A 23,948-nucleotide genomic window follows, 5' to 3' on the forward strand; every position below is an offset into this window, starting at 1 on the left:
CCCGGACCGGGGCACGAACCCGTGTGCCCTGCATCAGCAGGCGGACTCTCAACCACTGCGCTACCAGGGAAGCCCCACATGCCTGCTTTTTTACACGAACTGATATGAAGACAAGCAGAAAGGTCAATGTTTTCCAGTTTAAAAGAATCCATTCACCTTTAGCTATAAGCAAACACTAAATTTCAGACAAAAAGGACAATTTAATAAAACTTTGGGGAAAATCAAATTGAAAATTGCTTTGTAAGTGACGAGTATTCTGTTTTTATGCTTGTAAATTATATGGGCCACAGAAATACCTGTTCCCCTGACACTTCCAGAACACTTGTACTATTTTTAGATATATAAGGTAAATAGTAATATAATAATGTAAGTAATAAAAACAAAGTCATCTTTAATAAGTCATGATAATTTACCTCTGTCGGATGGTTTAAAACATATAAGATAAGGGGCAGGAGTGAAAGTTGGGAAGAAAAAGATAAATCAAGTCAAAATACTATACTTTTTTATAAAGGGTTTTTTTGGTTTGTCTTTAAATTTTTAGTAGCTCAAAACAAAAGGTGAAAGAAAGAGAGAAGAAAAATAGAGAGAGAAAGGAAGGAAAAAAGGAAGGAAGGAAGGGAGGAAGGAAACTAGAAAGGAAGGAGAAAACATAGCATATCTAACAGTACTTAGAAGCTACTGGATAAAATTATCTAGCCTTGTACCTGACAACCGTAGTCCAAAAGAAGCTGCAGTATATCCAAGTTTTCGTTTTCAATAGTTATGGTAACAGCATTTCTCCCAAGCACATCTACGCAATTTATGTTCAAGTCACCTGAACTGTTTTCCTCCAAAATCTTTTTAACCATATAATAGTCACCTAAATAACAATATACAAACATAATTTAATATCCATGACATATTAAATAAGAATGACTGTAAAGAAAACTTAGCCTGTTGATTTAAAAGATTAAAAAACGTAAACTCATTTTTGTATATGGAAATGTGCAAAGAAAATGTGAGCATTTCCTTGCTGAAAACTTATACCCTGATAAAAGAATATGTACATCAGTTGCAAACATAAAAAGTAGAAAAAAATTTAAATGTACAGTTTGAAATAAAAGTTGTTTAAAATTCATAACTGATTATAAGGAGAAGAACTTTCAGAAGATATTTAAAGTAATAAAGAATGTCTAAAAACATAGACTGCGTGCTAGGAAAATAAGATATAAGCTTAAAGGACCTAAGTTTTATATCTCAAATACATACACACATTTAACTGTTAAATGGTTAAAAACGAGATCTAGTAATAAGTGGAGGATGTTATGAAGAGGTTTTACAGGGGAAAATACTTTGGAAAAGCAGTGTGAACGCGTATATGCTTGCGGGTGTGTATAGTAAAAGGGAAAGATGTCCGAAATTCCTAGTCTCCTCCCCACTCTCCCAACTCACACACACACACACACACACACACACACATCTCATTAATGAAGCTGTTTAGATTAAATAACGAGAGAATATTCAGGTCACAAAACTCTTAAGCAAGACTACGACTAATGCTGGTAGAGGCCAATGTCAGAGTATTTCAAAGCGAAATCTCACCTGTCAGGATTATGCAGATTAGCTTCTGCCTCACTCTACCCCACAACAAAACAGCTAACTCATGGGGTGAAATGAGAATAATTATGGAGGTAATCATTTTCACAGAGGGCCCACTATACTTCGTGCAGCAGGTAGAAGGCAAATAAATCAAAAGAGAAATGCTAATTAAATGGAGAAAGAAAGCAAAGTGGGTTTTGTTTTATTTCATCTTACTTTTTAAACATACAATGAATAAATGATTTTAAGTGACTTGCAAATATAGCTGTTCCTTGGAAGTCTATGAATAAGAAACAGGAAAAGAACAATCAGTGTGGAAATCAGAAGGAAAAAAATGACTTCAGGATACAGAAAGAGAAAATTCTAAAACTGGACTAAATGAGTGAATAACAAAGAAAGGTAACAGATTTTTTTGGTTAAAATTTCAAATAAATTATGCTATTATTTTTAACCAGTGACTTTAAAATCCCCACACATTTTGGAAGATGTTGAATGGTAGTTTTCTTGATGGTGTATTTCCTTAGTTCCCTCAAGAAGAAAACTAGTCACAAAAATAAATTATTTCCTCATAGAACTATTAATTAATATTTAGACACTAATGCTCCATGGCAAAAAACTTATCAAACACTTCACAAAGTTGAACCAATATGAACATGCAGATAGATCAGTGAAAACTTATCACTAATACTGGAAAATAACTTTAAAATCTTATTTCAGGTGAATTGATTTCAATATCTTAGTTGTAGGAGAATGCTACCCATAAAAACCCTTGCTCTATTTTCTTTGGTTTCATGATGTGTCTGGGTGAGGATTAGATTTTATTTATCCTGCTTGAGACTCATTAGGCTTTCTGAAGCTAAGGACTACGCCTTTCATTCATATGCAATATTTTCAGCCATTCTCTCTCCAAATACTGCTTCATCCCTTTATTATTTTTTCTCCTATTGGAACTTCTTTAGACGTTATGTTAGATTGTCCCATTCTAACTTCTTTGTCTCTGAAGATTTTTCTTCTTTCTCTCTTTCCTGCATTCTGGATAACTTCTTCAGATTTCTCTTCCACTTATTCCTCCTTCAACTATTTCTGCTGATTATTCATTAATTTTATTTTATTATTTTTTATTAGTTTTTATTTTTTGCGGTACGCGGGCCTCTCACTGTTGTGGCCTCTCCCGTTGCGGAGCACAGGCTCCGGACGCGCAGGCTCAGCGGCCACGGTTCACCGGCCCAGCCGCTCCGCGGCATGTGGGATCCTCCCGGACCGGGGCACGAACCCGTGTCCCCTGTATCGGCAGGCGGACTCTCAACCACTGCCCCACCAGGGAAGCCCCATTAATTTTATTTTTAATGACTACATTTTTTATTTCTCTAAGTTTTATTGGATTCCTTTCCAAATTTTTGATTTACTTCCTTATGTTTTAATTTCCTTATTTTAACCCTTTTGTCATTTTAAACATACTTATTTTATGATCTCCATATGATAATTATCTAGGTCTTAGGGATTTAATCCTATTCGTTGTGTCTATTGTGATAATAGGTGACTGTCTTCTGGATCTTTTAATTGGGTATTGCAAACTCAACTTCATGCAGGTTAACTGTGGGAAACTAGGCAGCCTCGTTTGAAAGCTTGTCCCACCAAGGATGTTTTGTGTTTGCTTCTTCCAGATAACTCAGAAGTTTTGCTAGCCTATGAATCCTTTGTATACTAATTTCTCAGTTTAGGTTTTCCCAGATCAAGTAGGTAATATTAATTTAAACCCCAAGCCAACAAGAGGCAGGAGCATAGTTACAAGCTCTTAGGGAAATCTTATTTGAAAGGTTCTTTGTATTTCTCTGTGCTGATGGACGGGTTCTTTTCCTCATCTACCCCTTTGCTAAAAGTGTAGCCCTTTAAGGATCCTGGTTTCATGTTTGGATGTTGTTCCAATTCCCCCACTTTGTACAAACTCAAGGCTTTGTAACCTGTTTCCACAAGGGCATTAAAATTCAAATCCCAACAATGCCCAGACCAATAACTCTTGCTCCCATCCACGGAGCAGTCAAATGTCAGCTCACACACTCCTCTGTTTTTCAGTCTTTTCTTTATGTTTGAATCTGTTTTCCTTACTTTCCTGAAAGCTCAGCTGTTCACTTAAATGTATGTTTATTATATTTTATCTAGCATTTCTAGGTGATTTAAAACAGAAGCATTTTCAGATTATTTAGTCAGCCATATTGCTAGAGACTGAAAAGTATAGAGAGCTGTATAAATATAATTCTTATAAAATTTTATAAATTTCACATACAGCAAATGGTCAAAAACAACGGCTACACATTTTTAAAGTTTAGATTGCTGTTTAAAAAGTAATTGTATTGCAAATGTCAGATTCTACAGCTTTAAGGTTTCAAACACTATTCCCATTACAGTTAGGGGGCTATACAAGGAAAAAAAAAACTTAGGAATCAAAACCAAATAAGTAATTTTCATCCCTAAAAATAATAAAAATTTCCACCCCGTCACGGCTGACACATTCACGCAAATGAACAATTATAAACTATAGTCACAGAACCTACAGGAAACCTAGACTGGTTCCTAAGCATTCTACCTAAGTTTATATTTGCAAGCCATTTAAAACAATGTACTGTATTCAGAAAGCCCAGAACAGTCTTAATATTTAGGATGAGTGTATATGTAAGAAGAGGTGAGTAAATTTAAAATATATAGCAAGAAGCTAGTTATAGAGCAAGGATTATAAGTAAAAATGCCTTCTTGGGTCAGGCAAATTTAGAAATGTTTTTCATTTTACACTGAAGTTGCTTTTAATAGTTACATACATCTTTCATCTTTTAGAATATAACATATAGAAGGAAAGGCAAAATGATCCATTTACTTTTTTGGCTAGATGGTTGTCTTTTTTTCAGTGAAGGAAAAAGAAACCTTTTCGATCAGTTCCACCAGTATCCACATTCAATAGCAAAACTTCTCAGTCCCCTCTCCAGAGTGTCTCCCATACTTATCCACTTGTACCCTTGTACACTGTAACCCCCAGTTCAAGACACCATCATCTCTCTCCTGGACTCTGCATTAACGTCTTTACTGATACAGCTGCCTACACTCTAGTACAGGGGTCAACAAACTTTTTCTATAAAGGGCCATATAGTAACAACAAACTTTTTCTATAAAGGGCCATACTTAGGTTTGGGGGGCCATATCATCCCAGTTGCAAACACTCAACTCTGCTCTTGCAGCACCAAAGTGGCCACAGACCAAATGTACACGTTGAGCTCCAATGTGTTCCAATAAATACTTATGGACACTCAAGTCTGAATTTCATATAATTTTCACGTGTTATGAAATATTATTCTTCTTTTGATTTATTCCCAACCATTTGAAATGTAAAATATAAAAATCATTCCTAGCTCACAGGCCTTCCAAAAACAGGTGGTGGGTGGATTTGGCCTGTGGGCTGTAGTTTGCCCACCTCTACTCCAGCACTACCTCTTTAATCCACTCTCCACCCAGCATTCACAGTGATCATTTTAAAATTCAAATCATATCAGGTTTTCAATCCTCAAGTTTTTTTTTGTACGCGGGCCTCTCACTCCCGTTGCGGAGCACAGACTCCGGATGCGGAGCACAGACTCCGGATGCACAGGCTCAGCGGCCATGGCTCACGGGCCCAGCTGCTCCGTGGCACGTGGGATCTTCCCGGACTGGGGCACGAACCCGTGTCCCCTGCATCGGCAGGCGGACTCTCAACCACTGCACCACCAGGGAAGCCCAATCCCCAAGATTTTTAATCACACTTTAAATGCCACAATCTTTTCATGGCTTACTAAGCCTTATGGGACCTGGGCCTTGCTATCATTCTGCATTTACCTTTACTCTCCCACTTACCCACTATGATCTTTCTACACCAATGTTTCCCAAACTGCAGGTTGAAACCCATTAGCAGTCATGAAATCAATGTAGTGAGTCCTAACCAACAATTAAAAAAAATGAAATAGTATATAAAAATACTGTTGTAATCTCCTGGATCCTTAGCAACAAATTCACCCTGGCCAACTGTGATATATTCACCCTGGCCAACTTGAGAAAGACAGTGGAGATATGTTATAGTATCAGTGAAGAACTGGTAATCATCTTTTCTTCATTGGCATCTCATTTTATTTTCTGACATATGATGGTAAATTTCAGCATCACTGAAATGGGAGTATTAATGTTGGTCAGTTTAATTTTATAGTAACCAAATTTTCAGTTAGTTGTGAAGTATTGGAGAATTTATCTGTCAAAAAATCTGTAAAGGTTTTCAAACCAAGTTTATCTAACAAACTTTTTGACTATGGCAACTGCAACATTCTTATTGAACTATTACTAAAGACACTTAAAACAGAAGCTTTTATTATTAAGAGGAAAAAGAATGATGAAGTAAAAAAAATACAAAGCAGGGCTTCCCTGGTGGCGCAGTGGTTGAGAGTCCGCCTGCCGATGCAGGGGACATGGGTTCGTGCCCCGGTCCGGGAGGATCCCACATGCCGCGGAGCAGCTGGGCCCGTGAGCCATGGCCGCTGAGCCTGCGCGTCCGGAGCCTGTGCTCCGCAACGCTGCCCTTGTAGACTTTACTTTCCAGGGGGTATTTAAGGCAAAAAAAAAAAAAAAAAAAAATACAAAGCCATGATCAAATTCAATTGTTGGATCTGGAAATATAAATAGTGACAATACTGATTAAAATGTTAACTCTACAGCAAACTTCAAATTAGTTTGAACGAAATACTAAAAAGAAGAAAAAAAAAACACATACAAGACTTTTAGAGTGAAGACAATTTAAAATGTAGTTTTACCAAATGTGCAAAACCCAATATTTATCATAGACCCCAACATGTTTGTAATCACATTGTTGTGGATGAAACCTTCAAAATTAGATACTCAGAAACATGGTATGCTGAGCTGTCCGTAGTACTCTGAATATTTTTGGAAAAAGACAATTATTACTATAATTTCTTAGCCATTTATGTCTGTTAATTAAGACTATTAGTGATAATGAATATCACCTGGCAAAAGAGCAGACCCTGCTGCAGGAAAAAATACTTACATCATAGAAGGTAATGCTGATGTTTTTAGAGTAAATTAGTTTATAAATTAAAAATTATTAACATATTCTTGAATCTATTAGAAGCAATGTTTACTTTGTAATTAGAGTCTGGTATATGACTTGAGATCTAATTCACAGTGATGTTACAAGTTGTATAAAACTTTAGTTAATATCAGGTATGCAGTAATACAGTTTCATAAAGGATTTATTGTGTTGCTTAAACTTAATCTCACATACATTTAAATTATACACATTTATAGAACTGAAAAAGTACACTATGGATCAATATAAATTAAGCTACAAAAAATATAAAAGGATTAGTGATGGAGCAACAAATATGACCAGAAAATAAACATAGGAGTTTTTTGGGTTTTTTTTTTAATTAACAGAAGCTATTAATAACAGTGCTGATCACCACTTTATAGGTCACAAAGTTTTGGCATGCAAAGAAATTCCACTGAATCTCATAACTATACTGATATGGTATTGGAATTCTTTTAGTCCTGATAATTTGTTTAGGCTCTTAAAAGTCACTACTTACCTCTTAGTGATAGCTTTTGAACTCATTACATATTAAACTACTAATCCTAGATCTTAAACTTCTTAGTATCATTAAAGTTGGTGGTCAATTATACGGAAGATATTTCTAACACTGGAAGCATGGAAGAAGAGGAATTATCCTTAGGTTGCAACAATACCCATACAATAAAATTTAATCTTTTAACACCCTTCCCCAAAGTTTATAATATACTAGGTAAAGGGGTTTGGCTTGGGTTACATTTTTTTAACTGCCCAGATAAAAGACTGACTGCCTACTAAGAATATCCCATCTTCCAAACCATAAATAGGCCATTTAAGTTAAACTGAGCATTTGTTTCTGCCCTTCAGACAGATCTATTAGGCACAAACATACTTTATTTCCCTTACTGCTCCTCACAAGAGCAGAAGAGAGCATCTCCATTACAGAAGAAGCTACTAAAGCATAGGGATGTAGTCAGTTATTTCTTGATAAAGCACCTTTCTCCAGTGTCCTAACAAAATTAACCTGATAAATAGTCAGATGATGAATTACAGAAAAGAACAGCAAGTTAAAAATGAAGCAAAGAAGCACACTTCTGTAATCACTACAAAGAAATGCCAGTATTATACTACTATGAAGCAGCTAGCTGCTCAATGATTAGCCTCTTATAATAAAACTATCCACCAAGATTCTGGTGATTTAAGAGTCTTTTTTGTTAAAATAAAGATGAACGATACACTATGGCACCACTGGTGATTTGAAAACTCTCCTGTACAAAATACTTAAATGCTTAAATACTAATGACAATTTGTGAAATGCCTGTAGAATTTTGTACATAGTACCCTCTTTACCTCTCCTTTCTGCAAAGTTTTCTTCCCTCACAGCACATACCTCTTAACATTAGGTGTCCTTTATCGACATAAAACTTCTTGGCAGTACCCAGTACTCTGCATTTTTCTTCCCACGGCCATCCTCTCCAACCCCAAACACTTCAAAATCTCTTTTCAAGTAGCTGTTTTTAAAAGTCCCATTAAATATATTAAGTGCTATTAAAACAACAGCTTAATATTACTTCTCCCAGAAATGTTACCCATTTCAAAAGCATGCTAAGCCAAAGGTATGCAAAGTTTAAGCAGAATTCAGGCATCAAAGCACCCTCCATACAATGCAGCAAATCAATACCACAAAGGTGACACAGATCTAGATTATTAGACTGAGCCCGAGAATGAAGGTGAAATTCAGCTCTCTCCAACCCTCCCCTGACTCCATGCTGAAATTTCAAGAAGGGCCTCCTGACTTATTTATTGCAAATCCAATTTCCTGAAAATGCTCTTCATGAAAAGTTGGCAGGGACTGAATCCAGACTGAATCCTTGCATCATTTTCCTTTTCTACACAAGAACTGATTACTGATCATCAGCAAAATAAGGGTTTAATACTAAAGCTACCATCTACTCAACAGTTACTTTCAAAGAGGTGAATTAACAACTACATTTAGCTTAGATGCTCCCTAAATAAAGGTATTAATTCTTTCTCCAGCCAGCAGGTCTGAAATTAGACCCCTGTCTCCCACAAATAAAAGTGGCTCATTACCATACTAATTCTCAGTGTGAAGGGAAGACTTGGGTGGTAAGAATCACTGCTTAATATTCCATAAAACAACACTCTTGTTTCAATTAACCTTTACCTCTGAATTGCAGCATTCTACGTCTAAAAAGAATATGTGTACTTTCTGAGAATTTTATGTGGGGTGGGGGGGCCAGACTTAGCTTTATATAACTGGCACAGGAGCCTTCAATTCACTTTTTCTTCTAAATTTTACGAAAAAGAACCGATGTTACCTTTGAGATGATTCTGACCCACTTTCAAGATCAACAATAGCCACTATTAAGTGGCCACTACCTGGATCTGCGCTTGCCTAGATCTACTGGACTAATAATTTACATAAAAGCTAGCTGTACACACTATAAAATCAAACTATAAAATCGTTTTCTTTCCTACCTTTTTTCTTTACTCCTTAATCTGTACACACCTTTCAAAGGGTCACCCATCCACTAACACATAACCCCATCTCCACAATTTTTGCTTTAGGAATTCTCCTTAAGTGGAATACATTACGGACATTTTACACATGTAGTGTAAACTTGATAAATGAAAAAAGGATGAGAAACATAGATGTTCTAGAGTGGATCTGCTCTTGTGCTATTAAAGCTTTTTACTTCTATTGGATAAATACAATCCATGGAAACCACAGTTAATAAAACATTCACAGAGAGCAAGTTTAATTTCCAATTAAGTAAATCCAAATATGGATGTGTCTTTTCTAACACAAGTGATTTTCATTCATTCAACTACAACTAGATCAAAACTTAGTGGCTAAAGAGTACAGGCTCAAAATAGATCCTAGTTCTACTACTAACTAATGTAACCTTGGGCAAAGTAATTCTAAAATTTTGCTAAGCCTCATTTTCCTCATTCATAAGATGGGGATAACAACATCTGGCTCATGGGGTTGTGAGGATTAAATGAAATCATCTATGAAAAGCATATGCACTCTACCCCCAAAGCTGTCTCAGCCAACGTTTGCCATTTGGCTTGATGAAAGCTCAAAAGTAATAGTGGAAACTATAGCTACTTCAGGAAACTTTTCACTTTTAGATTTGGTTTGGGTAACGCTAAAAAAGGTTTAACAATATTAGTGAATATAAACAAGTAAACAAAAAAACTGCTATAACTCAAATATATTTTTTTCAGCATAAATGTATACCATAAGTACATAGAAGAAATAAGCCATTTTTCCAAATCTAACCTAAGAATTCATTTCAACATACCTGAAACAGAAAACACCTATTTAATCTCGCTTGTTAAAAAATGTTTTAATTTATACGGGGGAGAAAAAGCATGCATATTTACTTTCCACCCTACCCCCAAAAGCCAAATCTCTCCAAGGATCTTAATGATGTTATAAAAGGGAAACTGAGGAAGAAAGAACATCAAGGCTATTTTAACTGGCACTACTGGAAAGGCTACAGAATTGTCATACACTCAAACTCTTTTGAGATATGTCATGCAATAATCCTAAATATACATACCATACAAGTACTTATTCGAGCTATGTTCCATTATGACATTCCTCTGTCCTCAGTTTGACAGGAATATTAAATTGCCTTTCTTGACATAATTTGTTTGCTTTAAAATAACCATAGCTCAGTACGCTGGGGTAGAGGTAGCAGCCACTTACTAATTCTAGTACAACACAATCTGTTCCCTTCCTCTCTCAGAGAATTTTTGAAGGAAGAGAAGTCAGACTATCCACTCTAGAAATACTAAATAATTTTACATAATCCACAGACAATGATATTTATGAGGTTATAGACATATATTCTATGTTTCTTCATATTTCCAAGACTGTATGAAACTGTCCATGGTGGACTTTCACAAATGCTTTCATAATATAATACTACTACATAAGACCATAAAAAGACTCATGATGGACAGGGGTGGACTCTGTTTATACATCAATGTGTTTTCAAAAAGTTGTGTAAATAAAATCCTATCTCAAAGCAGTAAAAGTGGTTAAGGAGGCTGTCATTTATTAAAAAAAAAAAAAACATAACAGACAAAAATATCCTCTGTAGTTAATCTTTTCACAGTGTAAGTTGCCCTTTGGGTTTACGTTTTGGAAGTTTGCACGATACTAAACATTTTTCCTAAGCAAGCATGGCCACTGGAAGGCAAGCTGAATAAATTTAGAAAGAGAAAATTTACAGCACTTTTTTACACGTAGGAAATAAAAGCAGTCTTAGGGCAATCAATTTCCCATTCTTTTTATCATATTCATCAATAGAAAGCATGCTTAAGTGAGGAGACTTTGTTATGGCCATAAAAGTGATCGATTTCCAGATTTTTTTAAAAAACGGTAACGCATTAAATATATTCCACATTTTTGCCCTGTAATTATTTTGCACTACCTTTATTTCCCAAAGAAGGATGAGGAGCAATAAACCTTCCTCTCTAATAAAAAACGAACAAAGTTGTTCCATAAATTTGGAGAAACTCTGGAACTTAGGCAGAATTTCTCCATCAAGTGCTGTTTTTATGTCCACCTAGGATATTGACATACCTAATGCCATTCGACAGTCACTGAACACCAAGGCACCGGGTGGCTGGAGTTAAATAATACAAGTAAGGTTTTAAAGAAAAAAGAAAACAAAACACCAGCTGAGAGCCCATAAGCAGGAGGAACCTTAAGCAAGGACATGGGATTTTTTCGGACTGAAAGGTCCAAAACTAGACAAAACCTCTGGGCTTCCAGAAAGAAAGAACTAAAGCCCCAAGCGGGAGACCAGGTCATTCAAGTGGTCAGTAGCGCAGGTGAGGCTGAAACCCTAGGGTCCCGGCCCCCACGACGCTACCTGAACACCTGACCGCACGAAAGGAGACCACCGGGCAGGGCCGCCGCCCCAGGTGCGGCGCTCGGAGGGCGCCACCCGCGGCTGCTCCCGCCCGACAGCTCTGCACTCACAAGGCAGAGGTGGTGCCGAGCAGCCCGGCAGGTGCAGCGGGCGCAGCGCGAACAGACGCTCGGCGCTCGAGGAAGAGGGAGTGCCCCGAGTTGAGGCTGGGGAGAGGATGAGGGGTGTGAAGGACAGGGGCATCCAGAAGCAGAGAAAGGGGCCTAGCTCTCACCCTTGTCGCACGCCAGCAAGAAAAGCTTCTCATTCAGGGTGTTCTCCTCCTTCACCTCCCGCACATCCTTCAGCGCCATCACCTCGTTCGGCGACGAAGAGGAGGATGGGGAGGAAGGCAGGGAGGAGGAGGAGGCGCCCGAAAGGTCCGTGCTCCGGTACAGGGCCGCCATCATCGCGGCCCATGAAAGGGGCAGGCCAGGAGACGGGGGCGGGGCCCCCGCCAGCCCCGACCCCGACCCCCGGCTGGAAAAGGGATGAGTCGTTCCCACGGCCGCTTCGGCGCGCGGCCCGTTCGCCCCGAAGGGCGTCGGCTCCCCACGGAGCCAGCACTCGCCCTCCACCGACAGCCCCAAATTGGTGGCGGCGCATGCGCGGCCCCGGGGCCAGCGCCCCCTCCCCAGCCGCCGGCGCCCAGGCCGAGCAGCTCCGCGCCCGTCCGGGGACGGCAGAGTGGCCCGCGCCAGGGCGGCAGCCGAGCGCGGGGCCGTGCCAGGAGCCGCTGGGGCCGCGCGGGGGGCGGCCCGGCCAGAGTGGAGGACGAAAATCGGTAGGAAGGGCGCTCCAAGAGGCGATTCTGCACCAGCCGGGCTCCAGGGATCTGGAAACCGTCGACCGAGCTGCACCCAGAGATGTTCGCTGCTCTCCTCACGTCATCTTCCGCTCGTTGAGAGCGACGACCATGGGGCGGGCCCTGTGGTGGGCGGGACCTGGGGCGGAGGCGCAGTCCGCGAGCGCACCGCCCCCTGGAAGACTACCAGCCTCGGAGGAAAAGGCGAATGGCCGGGTGTACCCTCTCCACAACCAGGTTGCAGGTTTGAGGTAATTTCCCCGCCGTCTTGGGCTGCACACAAGTTAAACATGCAGCGGGGTGGTTTACTGAGCCTCTGATGACTTAACGTTTAGTCGAAACCCCCGCGTGGAATTGTCGAATTATTGCATATTCCTTTGTCCTCTGCCTAAACCAGAAAGGACAGGGCCCTCGCCACGCCACCAGACCTGTGTTCATCTGTGTGTAATTATGTCGGCTAGCTATATAATTGTTTCTAAAACTGTATTAAAAAGAAAAAAAACTCCTTTGTGATATAAAATTGGCATAACATTTCTAGTATCATACATTTATTCGCATGTAACCATTGGATAAGCACTCAGTCCTTACAGTGGTTTCTTGTTCATCTTCACGTTTATAACTCAGATTTTAGAAGATGAGTGTTATTTAAGCAAAAGCTAACCGAAGTGCAGTAAGTGCTACTTCCTTGAATATATATTTTTTAAATTAAGCTTGTATTTAAAGCAGATTCTTGCACCTTTAAAAGCTGAGGGAGGGGGACTGGAAATTGTATCTCGAATAATTATTGCTTTCCACAGCCAACTGTGCAAAAATCTAAATTGCGCCCATAGTGCTTAGGTTTTTAAGGCAATACATAAATTTACTTGAGTACGTGTATTTGAGAGAAATACTTCCTATTCTGTTCAGGTTGATTTGTTCCATCGCTGTCCCGGCCAACTCTAACTCCCAAATTTCCTAAATATATCTTTCTCATCATTCACAGTGCTCTTTTCGATCTTCTCTAAGAGGCCTTAGGTAGACAAGATTGCCCACCTTTCCAAACATTTTTATGTGTTTACTTCAAAACAGTTATTTATTAAATCATTTTAGCTTTTTCTCTCTTATCTCTAGTAGATCATAAATCTGCCCCATTCTCTAATGTTTAATACAGTTCTAAGTTTGTGTATTTAGTGGAATGTCAAAATTGCTCATTGTAAAAAAAAAAAAATGCTCATTGTAAATCTGTGGCCAGTGAACGGAGTGGTACCTATTTGGGTTTTATGTGAGTATGCTTACACACTCTTTGTAGTCCAGTAAAATTTTTTTCTCAGTAGCAGAACAACTCTAACCCGGACCCATCCAAAAGTTCCAGAGTGTTTAAGGGTCAAAATTCAGATGGCTCAGAACTCCAGAAACCACTTTAATCTGAAGTTTTTTCAAGCTTCTGGGTTTAGGTGATTCCTTTTCCATAAGGCTCCCACAGGGGCTGGACTGATTTCTTAGATTCAGGAGAATTCCAATTTACTTTAGGAGATAATCCTAGGAGGCATTCCAAAGTATTAGAGGGTTTTTCCTCCTTCAAAGTCAGCTAGTGTTTCAACTGTATCTTCAGAAGTCTTTTTGAGTCATCTCAGATGCAGAATATTCTCTCTTGTTTCTTGGATCCTTTTTCATCCAGTGTAAATTGGGGTATTTTAAGATCCTCTATATGATTTATTTTTCATCTGTGATATAGAAACCGATGATACAGCTATGATGAAGGGGCAAGATTCAGAAGCAGCATGTTACTTAAAGCAGCTCACCGAACCTCATATACTGAAGAGCCATCCCAACTCTAGTTGTGATGGAGAAGAGAAAATCCAGATTCAGATCTAGACCTATAAGTCATAGACCCTGTCTTCATCTCCAGACTCTCTACCTCTCCCTCTTAGGCCACATTTGCCTATTTCTTTTCCTAAAATGCCTGCAAGACTCTTCCTGCCTCACAGCCTTTGCACTTGTTCCTTCTACTGAACAGTTAGCATCTGGCTGCTCCTCCTACCATGCATATGTCAGCCTGACTATCACAACCTTAGAGAGACCTTCCCTGACCCACCCAAACTAAAAGCATCTTCACCCCAGTTCCTAAGTATCACATTTCCCTGTTTTATTTCTCTTAGTGCATTTATCACCATCTACAAATCCTATTTGTTTACTGTCTGTCTTTCTCCACTAGGAAATAAGATTCATGAGGCCAGAAAACTTTGTCTATATTTTTCTCAGCTGAATCCCCAGTGTCTAGTATCATACCCGGATCATAATATACAAATTTATGTTGATTAACTCAAATTATTTCATCACAAACTAAATTTGTAGAAATCATGTACTTGGTCTTTCCTAAAATTCTTCCTGTTAAAGAATCATAGAACCATCTTCACTCCTCCCAAAATAATAAATTTTTTGTTGCTGTTTTCCTCATTAGCGTAGGAGTTTTTCTCTTTTCTTTCCTGGAAAATAAATTTATGATAGATTAATTTTCCAAGTTATATATTTTTCTTTAAATGAAATAAATACTGACACATTTGTACATACACAGAATTTTTATTAAATATATTTTGTGAGAGAGAGAACACTCTAAAGTGCCAAACTGCATGTAAATCAGATAACTTAGTGAATATAATGGTGAAAAAAATCAAGAGGAAATGATTTAAATAGTCTCACAAAAGAGCAAGAACATATTTTAATCTTCATATAAGAAAACAATTATCAAATGATAAAAGGAAAGGAAATCTCTTTTGTAGAACATATTTCAAAGTTCCACCTGTTGATGATCTCATTTAAAAAATTCTCTTCTAAGCACATGAGTAGTCGTACTCTTACCATCACATATGTTTTAATCCATGGTAGAAAGGGGGTTTAGACTACTCATTCCCAGTGAGATAAAGTGACAGCATTTTTTGTTGCACAGCAGTACTGGTCACTGGCACTAACAGTGGAAGATGAAGGAAGTAAACTCCTGAACTCAATTGTTAGCAGAATTGGTCTACTGCTAAAAAATTCAGACAAAAATAGGTCTGAAGCAAAGCTACTGCCAAGTAACATAAGCATTAACCAAACATTGCCAATTTGAAGGAAACTGGGAAAAACGTGAAAATATGTTGAATATTAGCTTTGTGTTACTTTCTACTAAAGATATTCAGTGGGCATATTCTAAATTAGGGCTAGAATATCAAAAATTAGCATGTGTAATATGAAGCTAATAATATGGTATCAACATGTCTTGAGAGCTGTAGTCAGTGTTTGAAGTCAGTTGAAAAGTAACTATATGCACATCCAAAAGGAATATTTCTAAAAGAAATCTTCATGTACCAGATAGCTACAAACTGAAAAGTGTTACGCACCTAGTGGGGGCACAATTATTACTTAATGTTGGTTAACTGACCAATACAGTCATCCTTCAGTACCCAGAGGACTGGTTCCAGGACCCCCAAAAGGATACCAAAATCTGCAGATGCTCAAATCCTTTATATAAAACAGCTTAGTATTTGCATATAACCTACACACATCCTTGCGTGTACTTTAAATCATCTCTAGATTATTTATACCTAATATACTATGCAAATAGTTGTAAATACAATGTAAATGCTATGGAAATAGTTGCTGGCACTTGGCAAATTTAAGTTTTGCTTTTTGGAACTTTCTGGAATTCTGTTTTTCAAATATCTTTGATCGCCGGTTGGTTGAATCTATGGATGTGGAACCATTGGATATGCATGCATCAGATACGGAGGGCTGACTGTATACATACCACTTAAGAAAACCTGGGTAATTCAGGTGCAGGTCTTACCAACATATGTATGCTGCATGTCATAGTTAAAGCTGTATTACCAAACCAGTACATGTGAAGTATCGATGCAGTTAAAATTAAGTTTTAAGTAAAAAGCTCCTGCTACTTATATAAGAGAATGTACTTTGAAGTTTATTCATGAGTTAGTCCTTATATATAAAAAAGTTTAATGTTAATGAACAATACTTGTCATTAAAAAATTTTAGACAGTATAGAAATTTACAGAAAAGTTAAAGTTTTGGACCACTTCACATAGTTGGAGGGAAAAAAATAAAAGGATTAAACTGGATTATGACTTTGAATACAATTATGATCAAACTCAACACACACACAAAATCAAAACACATTTCACAGCAGGACCTGCAGAAAAAGTTTTGCATTGATCATTTCTGAACCATGGAAAAGAATGAATTAGTCTTGTTTTAATGAGATTTTCAGGAAACAATAATTTAATCATAAAATATCATCTTGAAAATGAACACACTCTTATCAGTATCAACTGGTAAATTAATTGTCAACAAATCCTAGCTAGTATGAACAGGATATTAAATTCATTAATGATTCATACAACTGTTTTGAGCATACAAATAATCTCTGGTTTTATACCCACTACATTTCAGAATTCTGTAAACTGTGAGGCATTCAATGTGTTTAATGTGGCAGAAAATCATAATAAATATTTCATTATTTTATTTTGTTCAGTCCTTTTCCCATTAAGCATGCAAACACTGTCATAACCATCTTGGGTTTCACTTCCACGAGGTCATCAGGTAAGGCATATATCCGGGCACCGATCTTTCGAGCAACTGAAATGGCATATCTTGAAAAGAAGAAAAATATCTTGGTATTTGTTTTCACTTAATATATGTTAACAAAAGAATGAAACATTTTGACAAGGTTAACTTTACAAAAAAGTTGTTTGTGAGTCTTTAAATCATATTCCTCACATAAATTGTACTTAAAAATGTGAATTTTAAGGACATAATAGCCTCACCTGCAAGGATTAAGAACAAAAGAGCCACTATGTTCTAATATAAACCATAAAGGCTTACTTAGCATTGTTTAGCTTGTCCTCATCAGAAAGGTCTTCTCTCTTGATCATTTCTTGACGAACTGCATTTGGTGCAATGGCATCTATTAAATCCAAGACAGGTAAACTAGTGGTAATAGATTTGTCCTAGAAAAGAAAGAATAGATGAACATTCATAAACATCTTTTGTAAATGTCAGACCAGAAGATCATAACCATATGACTAAAAGCAATTTATAAATTTTCATTATACTTAACATTCAGCTATTCTGCAACCAACACACATCACAAACCATTTAAAATACGCTTTTCCTTTCATCCTTACAGAGCTTACAGTATAGAGAATTGTCATCATACCTGGAATGAGGTTTGTGGATGTGACAATTCCTAAAGTATGCTAACTACAGTATCCATTCTGTAAAAAATAAACAACTTTTGAAAGGGAATAGGAGATGAATTTTAAGTGAATAGTTTTACAAATTCTAGTAATATTCTTTTTCTTAGACCATGGACTCCTAAGCCTTCACTTAATATTTTTCAGAAAGAAAAAGTAAAATAATAGTGGAAAGGAACTAATATTTATAAAGGCATTATTCTTGTTGCTTTACGTGTTCAGTTTGTTTAATCCTAACATCCTGGTAATAAAAGAAATTATAATCTCTCATTTTAAAATGAACATGAAGGTCAGAAAGCTCAAGAGAGCTGTTCAGGGCTTCCCTGGTGGCTCAGTGGTTGAGAGTCTGCCTGCCGATGCAGGGGACACGGGTTCGTGCCCCGGTCCGGGAGGATCCCACATGCCGCGGAGCGGCTGGGCCCGTGAGCCGTGGCCGCTGGGCCTGCGCGTCCGGAGCCTGTGCTCCGCAGCAGGAGAGGCCGCGGCAGTGAGAGGCCCGCGTACCGCAAAAAAAAAAAAGAGGTGTTCACACAACCAGTACGTACAGAACCAGTATTTGAACCCATGACTGTCTGACACTAAACGCCCAAGATTCTCTCCACTTTTGAAGTTACCTCCAAGGCAACTAAAAATGGACAACGAAATTCTAGTGGATAGAACACTGCTACTGAAGTCAGAAATCCTGGTCTGAATTGATTGTACAACTTACCAGCACTTGAACAAATTATTTGTTTTGTCTCAGGATGAATAGTAGCAAATGTCACTTGCCTACCCAGAATCCACTCCTTAGTACTTTCTCCATCCTACCAGAACCCACATGTTTGCTCTGTATCCATATATGGACCTGTGCTTCAAGGAAAATTAACCCCATCCACAGCTCCAAGAGTGACCCTGAATTAGTGTAGACCATTTATTCTGTGGGTAAGGTGATAAACTTATTCTCTATATGTATAGAGCAATACAGTGAATAACAGATATACTAATATCTATGGCATTAAAATTTCATGGGGGAGGGGAATTTAGGAAGAAAATGTCTAAAAGACCCATTAGGCAAACAATAATGAAAAAAGGTTGGAAAAAATAGTCTAAAAAAGCCAAAGGGAGGAATCCCATCTGATTGCCACAGTGATTTATTTGACAATCGCTAATTTAAATCACTAATTTAATTTAACTTAATTTAACGTGAGGCCCTTACTATCCAGGAAGAGCTATGGAAAGCTAGCAACACCTCCTCCTGACTGTGAATGAGAGGATGAAACCTCGGGCACAACCAGCAGCTATCCAATGAGCAAGAGGAAAACCAACTTTAGAGGAAACCACTTTAGACAGCAAAGCAGGGATGGACAAAACCTGATTGACATTCTTCAATTACTGGCTCAACCAATCCTAATGTCTACCCTACCTCTGGATCTTTGCTATTGTTCTGTGCCTTTACTTTTGGTTTAAATCACTTTTTCTGTTACTTGAAGCCAAAAGCACCCATTCCTAACCACTACAATGGAACTGTCACAGGATTCTTGGGAATATTAAGATAAGCGAAGACATCTAGTATAGTTCCTGGCCAAAAGTGGTTCTTTTTATTTTATTTTTTTAAATTTATTTACTTATTTTTGGCTGCATTGGGTCTTTGCTGCGTGCGGGCTTTCTCTAGTTGTGGTGCACGGGCTTCTCATTGTAGTGGTTTCTCTTGTTGCAGAGCATGAGCTGTAGGCACACGGGCTCAGTAGTTGTGGCTTGTGGGCTCTAGAGCGCAGGCTCAGTAGTTGTGGCTTGTGGGCTCTAGAGCGCAGGCTCAGTAGTTGTGGCTTGTGGGCTCTAGAGCGCAGGCTCAGTAGTTGTGGCTTGTGGGCTCTAGAGCGCAGGCTCAGTAGTTGTGGCGCATGGGCTTAGTTGCTCCGCGGCATGTGGGATCTTCCAGGACCAGGGCTCTAACCCGTGTCCCCTGCATTGGCAGGCAGATTCTTAACCACCGTGCCACCAGGGAAGCCCCACAAATGCGGTTCTTAATAAATGTTTGATAAAACAATTTGAAGCCATGTGAAGAGTACAAAGTTCTTTTTGGGGGCCATGACCTAGTACATTTATTAATTTTAGAAAAAATTATATTCTTCATTTTCAGGAATGTTCATTTTATGAAACAGATTTTTGGGGGGGAAGTAGAAATAGAGGGATAAAAATAATTAGGGTCCTTAAGTCTATATGATGCTGGCAATCCAGATATGGTTTTTGGGCATCTTTTCTATTTCTGAAAAACTCTCACACATACGTTCTCAATGTGTAGCCTGTAGACCGCATACATGAAAATCACCTGAGGTGCTTAGTAAAAGCACAAATTAATCCTTGCACTCAAAGTAATGTCAGATTATTCGTGGATGGGGCTAGGGATCTACATTTTTAATAAGCTTTCTAGAAGACTCTAATGTACACCATTATACTTTCTAAAATTAAAGCTTAACATGCATGTCATTCTATAATAAATTTAAAATTTCTATGTGCTTACTTTTCATATATTTCTATGGTGATTTACAATCAGACAAGTGGCTTAATTGTGCTATATTTTGATTGTTTGCATATTTATGAGGGTTTTTTTAAGTTTGGGGAAAATTTTTTTTTTTCAGCTTTATTGAGTTAAAATTGACAAATAAAATTGTAAGATACTTAACGTGTACATCTTGATGATTTGATAAGATCCCTCCCATCTAATTAATACATCCATCACCCTCAGGTATGTATTTTGTGTGGTATGTGTGTGTGTGTGTGTGAAAACATTTAAGTTCTACTCTCTTAGCAAATCTCAGTTATACAAAAGAGTGTTAACTGTAGCCACCATGTTATATATTAGATTCTCAGACCTTATTCATCTTATAGCTGAAAGTTTATATCCTTTTGTGGTATTTTAAATATTTCTTAACTTAGATTTAGGAAACAAGGATTTTTCCACCTATTTCCTTTGATTCACCTTGAGAAAAACTTTTACTGAGTTGAATGAAAAATTTAAGTTTCTAAAGATGATATTGGATCCCTTATCTTCCTATTTCCAAAAAAACAGGCCTATCTTCCAGCTCCCCTGATTTGCATATTATCAGTGAAAGACATTTTACTGCAAAAAGGGCAGGGGTTATTGTAAAACCCTTGGTTTAGTGTATAAATACATTTTCATAATTTTTCTTTCACTTTCCTTAATCATATAGAAATTACTTAAGCAAAAAGAATTTCTAGAATATTAAAGATAACTAGTCTAGAGTTTGGCTTGATTTTCTTTTTTTAAAAAATATATTTATTTATTTATTTAATTTATTTTTGGCTGCACTGCATCTTCGTTGATGCACGTGGGCTTTTCTCTAGTTGTGGCGAGTGGGGGCTACTCTTCGTTGTGGTGCACAGGCTTATCGCTGTGGCTTCTCTTGTTGCGAAGCACAGGCTCTAGGCGCACAGGTTTCAGTAGTTGTGGCACATGGCCTCAGTAGTTGTGGTGCGTGGGCCTAGTTGCTCCACTGCATGTGGGATCTTCCTGGGCCAGGGCTCGAACCTGTGTCTCCTGCACTGGCAGGTGGATTCTTAACCACTGAGCCCCCAGGGAAGCCCTTGATTTTCAAGTTAGTGTGTTGTACCATATCTTCTCTTAATTTGATATACATTACTAGTAGGAAATTCCATTCCATTGTTCCTCCTGTCATTTTTGAAAATAAATTTGAGTGCTTTATGAATCATCCACAAATGCACAGTGTTGTGGCCACCAAAACTCCCTAAAAAAATCACAACAGGAACCTCTCCACGATGCCCTTTATATATTGGCAGGACCAGTAGTGTAGTGTAGTAAGCTCCATTTATTGACCCCTTAATGTGTGCCAGGTATGACTGAGCTATTTACATGTGTTAACTTATTTAGCTTGACAACAGACCCAGAAGATAGATACTATTAATACCTCTATTTTAAATATGGGGAAACTCAGGCATAGGGAAATTAATAATTTGCCCAAGGTTACATAGATAACTAAATGTGAGCCAGAGGTAAAATCAGTTTTATTCATCAAGAGATGTAACCCAGCTGTTAGTATAAAGTGCTAAGATTTCTGGAAAACACATGCCCTCCTCACATGCTCCCTATTCTCCTTAGCTGATTTATGTAGCACTGCTAACAGCCCATATTGTGATTCCTGTTTTCTTATTTGCCTCCTTTCCTAAACAGTGAGCTCTTTGAGGGCATTCTGTAGTCACAGCACCTAGCAAAGTACCTGACACGGAGTAAGCTTTGGATATTTATGGGATGAATGAGCAGTATGTCACATAGCTAAGAAGTGGCTAAGCCTGTGTCAAACCCGGGGCCATACAACTCCATAGCTTGGCTTTCAACCTGCAGTTAGATCTGGATATGAAATCCAGCTTTCTGCTTAATAGTTGATGACAGTGGACGAGTTATTTAACTTTTCTAATGCTCACCTTTTTGCTTATAGAGTTGAGAGAATTAAAAGAAACAACAATGTGTAAAATGCTTAGCATAATGACATATAGGACTCAGTAAATGGTAATTATGATTATTGTTATTAGCTGATATACCACCTCCTCATCTTCTTGGTGAGGAAAAATTACTTTGCAACTAAAACGGGTAAATTTGTCTTTTCTAAAATTGCTGGGTACAGCACTGCCTTGATTATGATTAATAGGTTCTTACTAGTACCACTTAACATAGCTTTCAAATATAACACACTGAGTTGGAAAAAACCTCCCCAGCCCAACTATTTTTTAGCATGCACTGCTATATTTCTTATTTATATTCTATTTAAAGGTTTTATGATCAAGCATATATACATGCTAAGCACTTATGCAATATGTTTCTACCACCTCAGTTCTAGTAAAACCAGTCTCAAGTCTGCTTTTCTCTGTGAGCTCTCTCCCTTAAATGGGCTGTGTACTCCCATCTTTCAACTCTCTCTTCTATTCAACTGATCACCAAGCTTGTAATCCTGGTTTTAATGTCTCTTTTCATGCAACTCTTCATTTCCTGAAAATTACCGCAAATTCAATAAGCTTAAAACTGAATTCATTGCCTTTTTAGAAAGCAGCTGTACCTCAGACATCCCCATTTTTGTTGTTATCAGTTTTCCAGTTACCCAGGCCCCAAACATCCAGTTTTAACTCCTCTCTCTTTCCTGCGCTTCCCTAAGTCAAGAAGCCAAACCCTACCTGTTCTTTTGCAAATGACTATCCATTCTTAAAGTTCCCAGTGCCCATCTGCACCACCACCCCCAGGACCCTTATCACCTCACACCTTGAGTTCTGCCTCAGCGCTTTCTTCGCACTTACACCACTCTCGCTCCAACTGGTCCTGCCCCCTACCTTCAGAACAGTATTCCTAGGCTTACGTTACTCCCCTTACCAGTATCCTTTTTAAGGCCAGATTCCTCCACAGTCTTGGCCCAGCCTACATCTTGCACTATATCCCTTAGGAACAATCCTGTCTAGCCAGACTATTTCTCTTAACCTTCTCAGACTTGCCTTTATTCAAGGTGGACCCCCTTCTAGTTTATTATTACCCTCTTGTTCTCCACCAATTCAAATCCTGCCTCCATCTCTGATGCTCAAATAAAGTCCAACTGTCTCCACTAACCATTCAGCTGGAAATGATCAGTTAGATTTTTCCATAATATTAGTTGTATAATTTCTTTGGATTTTAACATTTACCCTGTAGGATTGTTACCTTCTCAGTTATACAAATTTTGTCTTTGAAGTAAATGGCAAACACTCTGAGAGCCAAAATAATTTCTTACATCTTTTTCTTTACCAAAAATGTTACTTAATATTTAGAGCTCAATAAATATTTATTAATGTGCTTCTAAATATTTTCTCATTATATTTACTTTAATGATATATATGCTTGTTATTTTTCACAAATTAATGTACAAATATATATAATTTCAGTATAACAATTTTAAAGAGTAACTGTCAATTAGAGAGTTTTATATGTCCCCTTTCCCATTTTACATTTTAAGTTGTGTTTTATATCTAAAATATATAAAGACAAATCATGGACTAAAAATTCTTTTTTTAAAAAAAAATAAGCAACAAGAAAAACTCAATGTCATTAGTTCCTTCCAAGATGGAAAAGAAAGAAACAGAGTTGAACTAGGACTCAGGCAACATCTCTGCCAACATCCAGCTGTCCACTTTGGGGCTCAGTTTTTGGTAAAGAACAGAAGATTGAATTTATCAATTTCTGACATTTCTTCTGCTCTACCATGTTGTCAAACATATATAGCAAAGGCAAAGAAGAAAATAAAGATGGTTAGATAACT

At 37.9% G+C, this 23,948-nt stretch overlaps 2 protein-coding genes across 2 annotated transcripts in view; both read right to left on the minus strand.

Moving 5' to 3' along the window:
* TRPC1 (transient receptor potential cation channel subfamily C member 1) overlaps window positions 1-12,071 on the minus strand; it is a 63,135-nt gene extending 51,064 nt beyond the window's left edge. The window contains exons 1-2 of the mRNA XM_007446947.1: window positions 11,858-12,071; window positions 705-859 (exon numbers count right to left, since the gene is read on the minus strand). Of these exons, the coding sequence (XP_007447009.1) occupies window positions 705-859; window positions 11,858-12,032 (330 nt within the window). The 5' untranslated portion in view covers window positions 12,033-12,071. The remainder of the gene's footprint in view (window positions 1-704; window positions 860-11,857) is intronic.
* A 4,525-nt stretch (window positions 12,072-16,596) lies between these two features.
* Window positions 16,597-23,948, minus strand: part of PLS1 (plastin 1) — a 79,776-nt gene continuing 72,424 nt past the window's right edge. Inside the window, exons 15-16 of the mRNA XM_007446948.1 lie at window positions 17,285-17,409; window positions 16,597-17,052 (exon numbers count right to left, since the gene is read on the minus strand). Coding sequence (XP_007447010.1) covers window positions 16,917-17,052; window positions 17,285-17,409 — 261 coding nt within the window. The 3' untranslated portion in view covers window positions 16,597-16,916. The remainder of the gene's footprint in view (window positions 17,053-17,284; window positions 17,410-23,948) is intronic.

The sequence above is a fragment of the Lipotes vexillifer genome, unplaced genomic scaffold (genome assembly GCF_000442215.2).
Source record: "Lipotes vexillifer unplaced genomic scaffold, Lipotes_vexillifer_v1.1 scaffold40, whole genome shotgun sequence".
Taxonomy (NCBI): domain Eukaryota; kingdom Metazoa; phylum Chordata; class Mammalia; order Artiodactyla; family Lipotidae; genus Lipotes; species Lipotes vexillifer.